The sequence below is a fragment of the Theropithecus gelada genome, chromosome 4 (assembly GCF_003255815.1).
Source record: "Theropithecus gelada isolate Dixy chromosome 4, Tgel_1.0, whole genome shotgun sequence".
Taxonomy (NCBI): Eukaryota; Metazoa; Chordata; class Mammalia; order Primates; family Cercopithecidae; genus Theropithecus; species Theropithecus gelada.
The window spans coordinates 96076844-96090916 of record NC_037671.1 but is presented as its reverse complement, the minus strand read 5'-3'; the positions used below and the strand labels follow the sequence as shown (position 1 = coordinate 96090916).

The 14073-nt window shown below is 38.7% G+C and overlaps 1 protein-coding gene across 17 annotated transcripts in view; it reads right to left on the bottom strand.

Moving 5' to 3' along the window:
- KLHL32 (kelch like family member 32) overlaps positions 1-14073 on the bottom strand; it is a 241582-nt gene that overhangs the window by 65456 nt on the left and 162053 nt on the right. For 15 of the 17 annotated variants that reach the window (XR_003119167.1, XM_025384114.1, XM_025384099.1 and 12 more), the window contains one exon: positions 10872-10970. The exons of 1 other annotated variant lie outside the window; for it this stretch is intronic. Coding sequence is in view for 11 of the 16 variants with exons in the window: in XM_025384114.1 (XP_025239899.1) it covers positions 10872-10970 (99 nt within the window). In the remaining 5 variants the exon portion in view is untranslated. Of the gene's footprint in view, positions 1-10871; positions 10971-13390; positions 13562-14073 lie in introns of all 17 variants that reach the window. One more of the 17 variants, XM_025384115.1, reaches the window with a different exon arrangement.

Here is a 14073-nt window from a genome sequence, read left to right as displayed (position 1 = left end):
TGTGAAGGGCTCTATGAATTTTCTCAACACTGTCATAGAGCTGATAGGATAAAGTCTAACTGTCTAATTGTTATAGAAGAAAAAATGAGCAATTCATTGACAATGCAGGCCAGATAACTTGTAATATGATAAAATAATCAAACTCAGATATTTTTATATGTATAAACATATAGAGAGATATAGGTATATTTTGTATATAAATATGTAAAAATATATGGACAACTGTATGTAACGATCTATTCATATATTGATATGAATATGTACACGATACAATTTGATTAAATGAAAACAAAGTATTAGCAGCAATTCAAAAGTACAAGGAAAACTCCAGCATGCTCTAATTTTTGGAGTCTTGCAAGACCTATTTAAATATATTTGTGCTGTATAACAGAGGAATTCTACAATTAGGTTACTAGTACATTTTCATAATCAATTGTTTGCATAATACCCAAGGCTCATGAATAATTTTATATTGTTCCTTGGGAAATTCTCTAGTAAGCTGGAAATCTAGTAGGGAGGAAGTGAAACATAGCCATCAACAATAACTAATAATTCTGGCCACAGTCACTATGTGCTGCAAAATGCTGTTTCAAAGTTCACTAAACCTGACTCATAACATAAGGAGATTGCCAATGAATATGGAATATATACGGGAAGTTAATATATATATTTTTCTTTTAATTGAGAATAGTTTATCTGAGCAACTAGGGTTTTAAACCTAAAATTTCAATAACTATACTTTTTGAACCAGGATAGGCAAAATCAGTTTAAAAAATGTTTAAAAGAATAGTATAGAAGTCATTATGATATGTTTCCCTACTTGCTCTAGTACACAAAGTCAGATTGCTGAAAATTTAGCCCAGTACTGCACACTTTAAATCAACCCTCAGTATGTCAATCATAACTTAATAAAGTAGTTTTTTTTAAAAATCCCTCACTTACCTACAGACTGTCTTAATCATTATTATGAATAAGAGTGAGACCTGGAAGGTTTTTTGTTTGTTTGTTTCAGATTTGCATTACTTTCACTTTTTATCTTTTGGATGCTATGAAGCATACACAGCATCAATATCTTTATGTTACTAGGAGCAATTCAAATTTATCTAAATGTGACAAATATACTTTCAAAATCTGAATATCAGTGATTTAACAGTCAGGTACTTGATAAAAAGCAGTGTGGCAAGAGAATCTAGAGTGGGAGTTCTCACACTGTGCTCCCTGGTTCAGACATCAGCATCCCTCAAAACTTGTTAGAATACAGGTTCTCAGGCCCCTCCCAGACCTCCTGAATCAGGAACTCTGGAGTGGGGCCCAAGTAGTCTGTTTTAGCCAGATGGCTAAATCATACAGATGGCTAAATCATACAGATGGCTAAATCATACAGATGATTCCTTGCATAGTCAAGTTTAGGAATCGTTACTCTGGAGTATGCATTTCAGTGAAGGCAGGAATGACTCTGTCCTGCATAAATATACTCTTGCAGCAAACAAATTGTGTGACCCAAGCCCTTCAACTGTACCTCTGAAGCAGGCAAACATTATACTGAATGTGTGGGACTGAGGCCAGGGTATCTGGAGCCAAGTCCATGACACAGACAAGCAGCCACTTCCTAGGGCTTGTAGCATGATAAAGGTTGCAGCAGGATAAAGGTTGGTAGCCTGTTCTAAAAGATACTTGTGGATAGACAGTGAGAAAGGGGTGGAGGAGAAGTCTCCACCCCTTTACACCCCTTTCCTTCCTCCGGAAGGAAAGCCAGAGGAAAGGAAGACAGATGGAGGGAAGTGAGACACATGGATAGCATTCTCCCAGTAAGGAATAATTCAGATTTCTTTTTTAATTTTAAATAAATACACAGCTTTTATGTCCCCTAGTCAGGAAGCATAGGATATCATGCAACTTCATAATCAAAGTTTCTATCACCAGGAGCTCTTATGGTACATGCAGAGGAATTCAATCAGACAATATGTGTTTCTAAGTACCTACCATGCACTAGAACTAGAGATGAAAGACTTTTCCAATTGTTTCTTGGATTCTGTATGCCAGGATGGAAAAAGATGCTTTAATTATAGAAAGGGCAGGGGAAACAATAAAACAAAATTTTCTGTCTACAAAGTGTCAATACCATGTATTTTGTTGCTTTTGTCAAAGCATTATTTTATTATTTATTAAAGTACAATTTCAGTATGATGTTTTCAAATTTCAGAGGCAGAGAGAAAGTGACGGCTCATTTAATTATTTGTGACTTCTGAAAAACAATGTATGCATTTCAGCAAAATCAAAGAGAAGTGGCTAAGTGGAAGAATATCTTTTACAGAATGGTGATTATTCCCCAAAATTTCAGAAACAGATTTGTCCAATAGGTTGTCAATTGGAAGTAGGCAGCAAAGTTGCTGATCTTTGCAGAAATGAGGGAAGACAGGGGTGAGGGGTTGGGTAGGAGGATAACTGTGGAATTAATAGAGGAATTCACAAGTGAAGTACCACATTATATCAGCTCTGGTTTATAGAGCACTCACTGATGTAGGACAGTGTGTTTGTGAGATACTTTGCATGCATTGTCTCATTGAATCCTTCAACATCCCTAAAAGGTAGACTGTATATAGGATACCATATCTGTGTTTCACAGATGAGGAGTTGGGGGACAAAGAGGTTAAGTAACTTGTGCGATGTCACACAACTTTGGGACATAAACCTATGTCTTGGGGAGACAGATAAGTAAATTAACACAAACAATATGGTGTGATCCGTCTCCCAGAAGATTGCCCATAATTAAAGAAGAGCAGGAAAATATAATTCCAACTGGGTGGATTGATCAAGCAACTCTGGAAGAGGAGACAGCGTAAGTCAAGTACTTGAAAGTTAAATAGGAATTCAGAAGGTAACAAAGTGAGGGAAAAATAATCCACAGAAAAGGAGGCTTCGTATGAAGAGGTTTAGGTACAGGAAAATGCACAAAGTTCATAATGACTGTGGAACAGGCATTGCACATGGGTAGTAAATTGTTTTTTTTTTTTAAAAAAAAAAGCTAAAGAGATAGCATGTTTCATAATAAAGACAGGCCCTGTGTTCCAAATTAAAAGGAGTGAACCTCATCCTGAAGACTCTGTGAACCACATTCATCATAATGAATAATTTTAAGCAAGAATGTGACATGATCAGGTTGTGATTTTTTTAAAAAAATCAATCAAACAGAATTTTTCATGGATTAAAAAAAACTTTTCAAAATCTATCAAACAGAATTTTGGAGGAGGTACTGGAATGGGGCAAGAGGGAAAGCAGATTCATCAGTTAGCAAGAAGTTTCTTTAGTCCAGAAAATAAGTAATGTGGATCTGAATGAAGACAGTAGTAGTGGAAAGGGAGACAATGAGAGAGATTTGACAAGTTAAGGGGGTGGGGCTGAAAGGTCTCTGTGTCAGTGTATGTGGGGCTCAAGGAGATGGGTGATTCTAGGATGACTCCTGGTTTTCTGGCTTGGGTTCACACTCAGAAAGGTCACGTGCCTGAGAAATACCCAAGCGAAAGTGTAGACTAGGCAGCTGGCTTGGAGCTAAGACAAGCTGTCCATAGGGTACAATCAGAATAGGGTACATTATAGGGACAAGAAAGAGAAAGGACATGGTTCTGCAATTAAAAGATGGAAAGCTAGCTTGGGTTTTAGGGAACGAAATTATTTTGTGCACCAGACAAATAACTTAGATTGTACAGTATTGATTAGCATTAGACTATAGGCAGGGACCCCAGTTGAGTTATTGCAGGGCAGTCGAGAAAAAATAGTCCCGACCCTAATGATGTCAATGATAATGAGGAGACAGAGAAGGTAGCATATTTGAGAATGACTTAAACGGCTAAACCAACACTATTTAGTGGAATACCTGAGGAGTGGGCAGTGTAAGATTATGCCAAGGCTTGAGTGACTAAAAAGATGATGGTCCCTTAACAAAGACAGGGAGGAGGAGGAGGAGCAGGTGTGTGAGACTGGGCAAAGGTGGATTTGGGCGGCATGTGGGATACCAAGTGAAATGCTGGCTGAACATACAGGGCTGGAACTCAGGAGAGAGGGCTGGAGTGAGTAACCCTCCACAGATACATGAAAGAGAGTGATAGTGAGCAGAAGGGAAGGGTGCCCATGCAGAGCTCCCATGCTTTGAGGGACAGTCAAGGAGCTAATGGAAGAACACTTGTAAAGGTACTGAAAATAAGTAGGAGGAGAATAGGAGAGAGCCCCGAGAAAGAGAGGCGCAGGAAAGAATGCAGCTCCCAATGTCTAAATGCTGTAGAGGAGTCACTTTAGGATACCACAAAGGCCTGCCGCATCAGACAACAAGGAGGTTTTGGTGACCTTTGTTGGAAGAACTTTTGAGGAGTAATGAAGGCAGAAGACTGAGTTCAATGGGCCTGAAGAATGAACAGGAGGTAAGGAATGCCGACACTGGGTACGGTTGGGGAGTGAGGTCAAGGAGCAGCTGCGGTAATGAGAGATGAAGAAGAGTGTCTCCCGTCTTATTGATCCTATTTATAAACTGAAAGAAAAGTGCCAGTAAAGTAGGAGAAATCAAAACCACAGGAAACACAGGGAGTAACTGATGGAATAAGGAGCAGAAAGGTAGTTTAGCTTCAGGGAAGAGGAGAGACATTTCCCCATGACTAGAAATATTTACAGATGGGTGGGTGGGAGAATAAATATCTCAAATGAAACACAGATCTTCTTTTACACAACCCCCACCAATTTCCAAGTATTAATAATGGAATTCAGTGAAATTGAGGTTTGTTTGTTTTGATTATTGATTCTGAACTCTAGCATGAATAAAATACTGGAAACACTTTATTTTTAAAAAGAAAAATGCATACTGAAAGTGATTTTAAAATCATCCAGCTGACAACAGTTAGCTTAGGTTTGAAATGACTAAAATTATTAGTGAATTCTTGCAAGAGATATTCTTTCAGGAGAATCTTTCTCCTCTTTAAAAACCTCACAAACAAAGAAGATACAGTCAATCCTACATTATCCGCATAACAGATTAAAATGCTGAAATGACTTGCCTGGCCTGCCAGTGTGCCTCTGGGCTGTCGCTTCCTGACATCCTTTAGTGTGGGCTTAGGGAATAAAAGCCAACATAATAGCATATGAAAAAAATTAATGGGGACCCTAAAATGGCTACTGCAGATCTTATGATGCATTTCAGAGCCAAATAGGAATGTTATTTGGCAAATATGATATTCTGCATTACCCATGCCAGAAAGCAAATACTCTTGATTAGAACAAATAATTACTAGTTGGCTATGATTTAATAGGTCTGATACATTTCCACCCTTTTTGATCATTTTTGCTGATTAAAAATAATCCAAAAGATTAAACCACTTGTAATATGCTTTCCAAACTCTGTACTTTAACTTTCTCCAAACACAAAAGTCTCAGCTCTAGTGAACTATAGAACAGCACTCAGTGCATTTGATTATGAGTATATTAAATATATATGTTGGTAAAATCATTTGTCTTCTCTAATGTGGGAAAAAATGGTTCAGTGTTACAGAAAAATGAACATGAGTTATAACTTCTCCTCAATCTTGAGGATAAGTTATTGTCTTCAGAACACTCATTATATATTATGTATTTAGGTGATACTCTTAATTTAATAATTAAAATTATAATAATACATTGTTTAGAAGAGATAACCTCCTATAAGTCATTGTAGTATTACTTGGTTAAAAATGATAATCTATTATAATACTGTAAAATATGTAAGCTCCTCAGTGTCAAATTTAATCCCCAAAGAAAGATTTTTAACAAAAAAATGTATTCAGTGGGCAAAACTAAAGAAAGACTGGTAGTATATTTTTCCTACTATAACATGAATTTTGATATTTAAAAAGCAGAGAAAAATTACTGAATGGAGGCATCTTTCAATCCCTCAGTACATAATGAACTTCCACAATGTGAAGGCAGGGAGGGGATAAGGCATAAAATCAGTATAAGGTGTGATCCCTCTGCTCAAAAGCCCCACAGTGTAACTGGAGGTGGTGAGACATTTTCCAAACCACATTAAACCATGTGCAGAATGATGCAAAAACAGCACTCAGATACCTTCAGCCCTGGTGTAGGTATTTCAAGAATCTAGTGCTTCTCAGAATGAAAGTGGAAAAATAGTTTCTTATTGAAATCGCCATTGGTACAAAAAAAAAAAAAAAGGAAGAAAATCACCCAGAATTCTCCTTAACTCCTCCGTGAGAGAATAGCATTTTTTAAACCTTTGTACCTTAACTGAAGAGAGAAAAGAACTACTTCTCACCATAGCCCACTTAGTGTAAAATTTAATGAAGACAAGGGATGCTGAGTAAACATCAGTCACAGAGAAGGAGATTTAGGGCAGGACCCTTTCTCCCTCCTGTTCCCCTTATGTTCCTCCTTGGCTTCTGACTGAAGAATAGTAAGAATTTGGGCTTTGCTTTACTAGATGATCCACATGTACACACTGTAAACAGAACAACGCCTTCAATCTGGGGAAATGATCTTTCATGCTGTAAAAACAGAAAACAAAACAAATACAACAGACCCCCCCTCTCTGTTTCCCTTACAATGATAAAATGCTCTATCTATAGCCCTTGTGTCCCAGCCTCTCACATCCCAGCAGCACGCCTCCTCTTGCAGGTCACGTCTTTCACATAAAAGTGCTAAACTAATGCCGCTTGATGACAAATTAATGTCCATGAATAAAAAATACACCTCTAATAGCATAGAGTAATTTGCCATTACAATATCATCATTGGACATGCCCCTGGTTTAATACGATGTATTTAATTCATAACCTAATGAGTGATATATAAAAAGAGGGAGATGAACCCTGCAATTACATTTATGTGAGTCTGTCACCTTATTTGTAAAACCTTAGAGTCATTTACATTCAAATTAGAACAAATGAGTGATTTCACAAAGTGTGCTGATAAATGACCACAGCAGCCCAAGACAAAACTGTATTTCCTGTGAACACATTAACAGTTTCCTATTATTTGTTAAAAATTACAATGCATATTGCCCAGTGTGGTGTGAATAATGACTTTTTTACTGATTAGGTCAGAAGACTAATATGTAGCAAAATAAATAATTTTTCTTTTCATTTTTTTTTCTGATTTTTGCTTTAAATTAACTACTGAATTCTGGTGGATTCACACTGCCACCTGCTGTCTAGCAATAGATATTAGCCCTATATTCCTATCAAAAAGGGAGTTGCGTATTCAGTACTTTGGTGGTTTTATTTGAAAAGTCTATGTGATGGTTCTGTTTATCAATACATTTAAATTGCATATTATTAAAAAGACAATGATACTTGGTGAATATAAAGAATGATTGTTAATAAGACAATAGAATATACTTGGGAAAGGTGATACAAAATGTATACACTTTTTTTTTTTTGGAAAGTTAATGACAAAAAAAGAGACATCTCATCAAAGCTTCTGATGCATCACTTGCAGGGGATGTAACACAAAATTCAGTTGCCGATATTCCTGATCTTATGGCATTGTGTATCAGCAGAGGCGATGGGGTGTGTGTGTGTGTTTGTGTGTGTGTGTGTGTCTGTATGAAGCTTTCCCCACTCCTACCCCTTGGTACAATCTAAAGGGGACAGAGAGGCTCTGCCTGCCACTGAGAATCTCTACCAATGAATCTTCTCCCCTAATGGCAAGTCCCAACATGAAAACTCTGCCTTAGGGCCCAGAACAAAACAGGCTAGGAAAGGCACTGTGGCTGGAGATGAGGCCAGGGAGGAACAGGCCGGGCCTTGAAGATGAGGCTAAAGACTTTTGTGGGAGAAATAATGTACTTGAATGATGATCAGGGTAGCTAATGAAAGTTTTCAAACCAGATCAACATCCTAGTTCTGAATTTAAGTTTCTCCATCTGTAAAAAGAAAACAACCCACCAGTGTTAAGGGGTGACTTAACAGTGGAAATGGGAGTCCCTGCAAAACACTCAGCATGGATAGGCCTTCAATATATGTGGTTCCCTTTCTTGGGAAAAGATAGTGATGTTCTAGGGACCATGGGTTACCACAGATTGAGGCTAGAAACAAGCAGACTGCTCAGGAGGCTACTATAACCTATAGACTAGATTAATGGGAGCCTAAAGAAAGGCAAGACACTCCACCTCCCCATCAATTAGCATCAAGTTCATTGCCCAGCTTTCCTTTTTCCCACACACATGCTTTGAGAACCTCTGAGAAGGCTAATTAGGCAGCTAATTCAATAGCTGTCCGCACTGACACAGAGGAGCACTGCTCCTGCAATTTGGGGTTCCTTCTCTCAGCAGCCTAACAGAGGAAATTCAAGAGAAAGCAGCCCACACAGTGCCAGGTATTCCTTTCCTTTTCAGGAGGGCAGCAGCACCATTTACATGTTCAGAGGAACTGCAGAATGACGGTGAGGCTCAGGGAGCGTCCACCGGTTCCCCTTGGAGATACTTTGAAATGAGCACTGGAGGGCAATGGTATATTTGAGCTGGTCTGCCCTTCACTCCTCTGGCAGAGAAGTCAAAGAAAGAATGGCAGTTTGAGAACAACAAAACAACACCAGACATCTGAGTGAAGAGAGTGGTTTCAAAAACTCCTAGTTGACAAAGTATCACGCAAAGATGGAGAATATATCAGCATTGATTGAAGGGGCACAATTCCTGGGTACATTTTAAGCACTGGGAATTTTTCACATTAAGAAAATATTATTTTTATATACTCAATGAAATAGTCCCACATTAAATTAAAAATCAGTTGAACAATATTACCAAAAAATTACAAACAGATATAGCTATGAGACTATATCAAAATATAAAAGTAGATTGAATTGACCCAGTCTGTGATTTTTATAATCCTAAGAGAGAAGCAGGGTATATATTTTTAAAAGGCTGAAATAAGGAAGGTTTCTACATCGACATGATTTTGGTACTCATGTAGTCAAAGTTTCCCTCTACAAGTTTGACATCTTGCAATAATCACAGGTAAAAAGTAGAAGTAAAGTTACATGACAAAATGAAAACATTTGTGAAAAGACAGTGAAAATTTCAACCACTATTGAAGAAGCCTGAATAATAACTGTCCACAAGCATGCAGGCATGCTACACTTTTACCTCAGCGCAATAATGAAATGCAGAAGTTAAATTCCAAAGTATACAAGTCACTTAGTATCTCAACAAATCACCTATCTGATGGGAAAGGGGGAAACACTCATGAACCTTTAATGTTCATCTGGAATTCTCACTTACAGAAAATTATAGACTTAGGTATACCCACACACCCCTGCATATACGCAGCATTTATAATGTGTATCATGATAACTAATGCTATAACCAAACTGTGTCAACATGCATCACTGATTACTGTCTGCCATGGGGAAAGTGAATCAGGTGATGATGCGTAAAGCCCAAGTTGCAATATTTGATGTAGAAATGTCAAATAAAAGTAATTTCAATTTCACAAGTCAAACACACACTTTTGAAGTCTTATAACCTTTCTACATGATTCCCATTTGCTACAGGCAGAAAGGGATTAAAAATAGCTTTCCCATACCACCTAACAATATTGAGAGGAAAAGAAAGGAAAATAAGGTAAAAAAAAAAAAAATCATTAACCATTTACTGTTAGATTAAATGTGCTGAAATAATCATAAGAATTCCATATACTGTATTTGAATTTTCCTCAGGTGAACATGGCTGACCTTCCTCACACTGTCTCCCTGGGAAGTGCTGGTTCCTATCTTCCAGGGTTGTTGGGAAGATTAAATAAGATGCTAGATGAGAGAGAGCTTTGTAAACTACTTAAGAGGTAATGGAAGTCAATGATAAAAGTATATATTTAAAATGAGAGAAAATGATTTAAAAGGAAAATAAAGTAATTGGGCAGGAAAACAAAACTTTTCTGCTCACTCATATCATGTCATATGCACAAAGATAGTGGCATTAAATTGTGTGATGAATTTATTATTTCTTCAAATTATTTTTTTAATGCTATAATAAATGCAAGTGAAGGTGATACCAGTGGGGGAAATGGGAGGATCCTAAAATTGGAAATTAGTTAGTTACACTCTATAAAGTCCAAGAGACTCATAGCCATACTGTTTGCCTAAGATGCCCCATAGATTCCTATCTAACAAGGAGTTTTCATCCAACCAAGAAATGGTCTTCGGAATCAGAAAGTCCTACCAGCCATATTGCATCAGGCAAGTTGGATACATTTTAAGTCTCTGATTTTTTAAATCTATAAAAACGGGCAAAGTTATTGTGAGGACTGTCTGGGCAACAACTGTGAACACACAGTCAGTGCGTGGTGTTGGGGAGGTTTCTCTCCCTCGTTCTCATGGGGCCTTTCCTGACCAGCAAATCAGGGCAGGAATACCAACATCACTCATCCCTTCTCTAGCATTTACTGCCTGGGAAGTTCACATGGTAATTAATTACACAGGACTTTGTGATTTACTAGATACTGTTCCTGAAATATTCAATGACTATTAGACTTTTCTTACATTTGTGATTATTTCCATAACCAGACAATATTGCTTCGGACTAGGACTCCTTTCAGCGTCACCTCCCCGGGCCCCTGCAGGGAACCCTGTGCATGGTCACTGAGTTAATCGGCTGCTCAGGGGTCGTGGAGACCTAAGGTGGGCAGGACAGTGGAGGAAAACTCCTGCTTCCATCCGTGATTGGACGCAAGAGCAGCAGCCGCCCTCCTAGGAGCTTCTCAGCTTATGTCCTGGAGAAACTCTACTACCACAGCCCACACCCCACCCCCACTTTACCTGTCATTCAGCTCCAGTTGGTGGGGGCCAGCTTATGACTGCGGGGAAAGGAATACCAAGGGTGTATGAGCAGGATGCAAGCTCACATACCTGGATGAGATAGTGGGAGCATAAATTGAGAAGCTCCAACAGCTGTAGGTGACTGCCCGCTGCTAGCACATCCTGGATCACACCTGGCTCCAGCAAAATCTGTTTTGTTTTTTTAACAAAAAGAAAACTATCAGTTACACTTAAAAATATAATGCGCTTAATATGTAGATATACCATAGTATATTTAAATTTCTGCTTTACATATTCTATTTCAATTAATATTGTTTCTTTTTATGGAAGTCAGTTCTTCTCTTCCTGTTCTCATTAATGAGCTGTGGCCCTTACTCTAACAGCCGATTTTCTCTTTACCACATGTGCTGATATCATTTCTGTGTGTGAAGCTCTGCAGTTAACCACTTATTTTTTTGTAGGAGGGTATAAACATTTTCAAAGAACAACATAACCCTCAAAATTCAGTCTGTGATGTAATCTTATAAAATACAAAAGAACTGAGTTTTAGTTTTTCAAAGTATATTTCAGAATTTTGCTCTTTAGTAGACCACAGAAACAGGTATGTTAGGGAAAGGGGCATATGTTTCTCCTTGCCATATGAGACCAGAGGTGGATATTACTCCATTTTACTTCTTTTTTTTTTTTTTTTTTTTTGACATGGAGTTTCACTCTTGTCGCCCAGGCTGGAGTGCAATGGCACAATCCTGGCTCACTGCAACCTCCGCCTCTCAGGTTCAAGCGATACTCCTGCCTCAGCCTCCCAAGTAGCTGGGATTACAGGCATGTGCCACCACACCCAGCTAATTTTGTATTTTTAGTAGAGACAGGGTTTCACCATGTTGGCCAGGCTGGTCTTGAACTCCAACCTCAAGTGATCCGCCTGTCTTGGCCTCCCAAAGTGCTGGGATTACAGGCATGAGCCACCACGCCCGACCTCCATTTTACTTCTAAGTCCTACAACAGTAAGCTTTACCCGCAAACTTCCATTTTCCTCTTTCTCAGTCTCAGATTCTCTTATCCTTTCTATTTAAAATAAAGGATGTTCAACTAGTATTTTCAGAATACAAAGACATCACATAGAGGTAATGCCTCCTAAGTATCCTGGTGATACCAATTCTTCATTTTGTTAAGTCCAGTTATCTACCTCCTGCTGCCAGCTGTTGAGCAGCTGATCAGGGCTGGAAAAAAGGCACACGACCATGTTGACAAAATTCACATGAATCACTGCCAGGTGCAAGGAGGCCTTTAGTGATGCCCCAGCCCTCCATTCTAACCCATTTCCCCAGCCCAGTGGCTCCCGAAGTCTGGTCTTTGGACCAGCAGCATTGGCATCACCTAGGAACTTACTAAACTGCAAACTCTTGGGCGCCTCCCAGATGTACTGAATCAGTACGTTTCAGGGTGAGGCAACTAGTGTTTTAACAAGTGTCCTGAGTGACTCTGATGCACAGGGAGGCACTAGTCAATTCACCCCTCCACTCTACTACTTCGCCACACTCCTTTCTCAAGCCTCCAACTCCTCCTCTGCCACCGGATTTTCACTTCATGATCCTTGAAAACCTCTTACCACCAAATCTACCAACCCATCTACCTACATCTGTATCAGTACCTTTTGCTCTCCCCAACAGTCCACTTGTGTGCTTGATCCCAACCCCTTCTGCCTGCAACTGTCCCCTCTTGTTCCTGCATCACTATAGGTTCTCTTTCTACTGGATGGTAGGTTTGAAAACCTCAGGGTCATACTTGACTCTTCTTTTCCTTAGGCCTTATATCCAGTTCATCAGTCAGACCTGTTGGTTCTGTCTTCAAAATAGTTTCAGAATCTGATCACTGCTCATGACTCCATCATCACTGCTTTAGTCCAGTCAACTCCTCTTCTTAAACTTAACTGTAATCACCTCCTAGCTAGTTGCCCTGCTTTCTCCTCTTTCTCCTTTGTCCACTCACACTATCTGTTTTAGTAATATCAACCAAACTGGTTCTTTAAAAACACAAATGAAATCATGTCACTCTTTTTATTCAGAACTTTCTGAAGACTTTCCATTTCAATGAAAATAAAATCCAAAAAGTCTTCACTATAACCTAAAAAGTTCTTGAATATGCTGAGCACCTTGGTGTTTACAACTAGTTGTTTGTTCTGCCTGGGCCACTCCTTCAGATATTGTCTTACCTGAGATGCCTTCCCTGACCATCCCATGTAGAACAGTAATCCACCCCTGAACAGCAATCATTCCCTAGCTCCTAACTTTGTTTTATTCTTCACCATAGTGCTTACCACCGCACATTATATATCTTTTTGCCTATTTGCTTATTTTCCTCTGCTCACTATAAGTTTCAGGAGAGCAGGGACTTAATCTATTTTGTATCCCCAGCACTCAGAACAATGTCCAGCACACATAGCTGTTGCTCAATATTCATGAAGTTATTTTGATGTAATAACTGATCTCTACACATATTTTTAATTCAGAATCAATTTTAACTAATTTTATAAGAAAGAAAAAAGGACTCTATATTTCTAAGCTAGCAAAGAAGTGAAAAAGTCAAGCACATGTGGCAAAAATACCAACCCTCATCTTATTCTGAAAAGTCTTTATAGCTCCTTTTCCATCTAGTCAGAAAGAGAAACCCGAATTTCTCCAACTCCTCAAGGAAGGAGGCTTTGACTGACATTCAGGAAATTACTGTAGCTCCCATCAGAGGAGCAAGGATGTCATATAGTCTTGCAGAAGAGGCAAGGCCTAAGGAGGAGAATGGGGAATAGATGGATTAGAAAGGTTGGTTTTAGCCTTTAAATCCTGCCAGTTGTGCTCATTTCACACAACTGGTATTTGTGATAACCTCCAAGGCTCACTAATAGCAAACACAAAGACAGAGATCACAGAGAGACAAGATGAATATTCCATAGCATGTGTTACACACCCAGCAGGCAGACTTCCAGAAGCCTGCACATGAAAAAGCCATATGGCGATTGTTTTTGTCTTTTTAAAATTTTTTTGTTTTGTAGTTTTTTCCTTCCACTCATTATAACATAAGTTTTCTAAAATATGCTTTAGCAGAGAAAATCTCTAAGTGCTCTTAAAGGGGTGGAGAAAGAAACCCTACCAGGACAGCTGTTCTCACTTACGGAAACAGAACCAGTGTTTGCAAACCTCACTGTACCAGAGACTTTTAATTCAGCTTTGTTGCTCTTTGGTGACTGACCGTTCAAATATATTTTTCCAGGAAATTTGTGTTTGGCCAGCAATAAAAT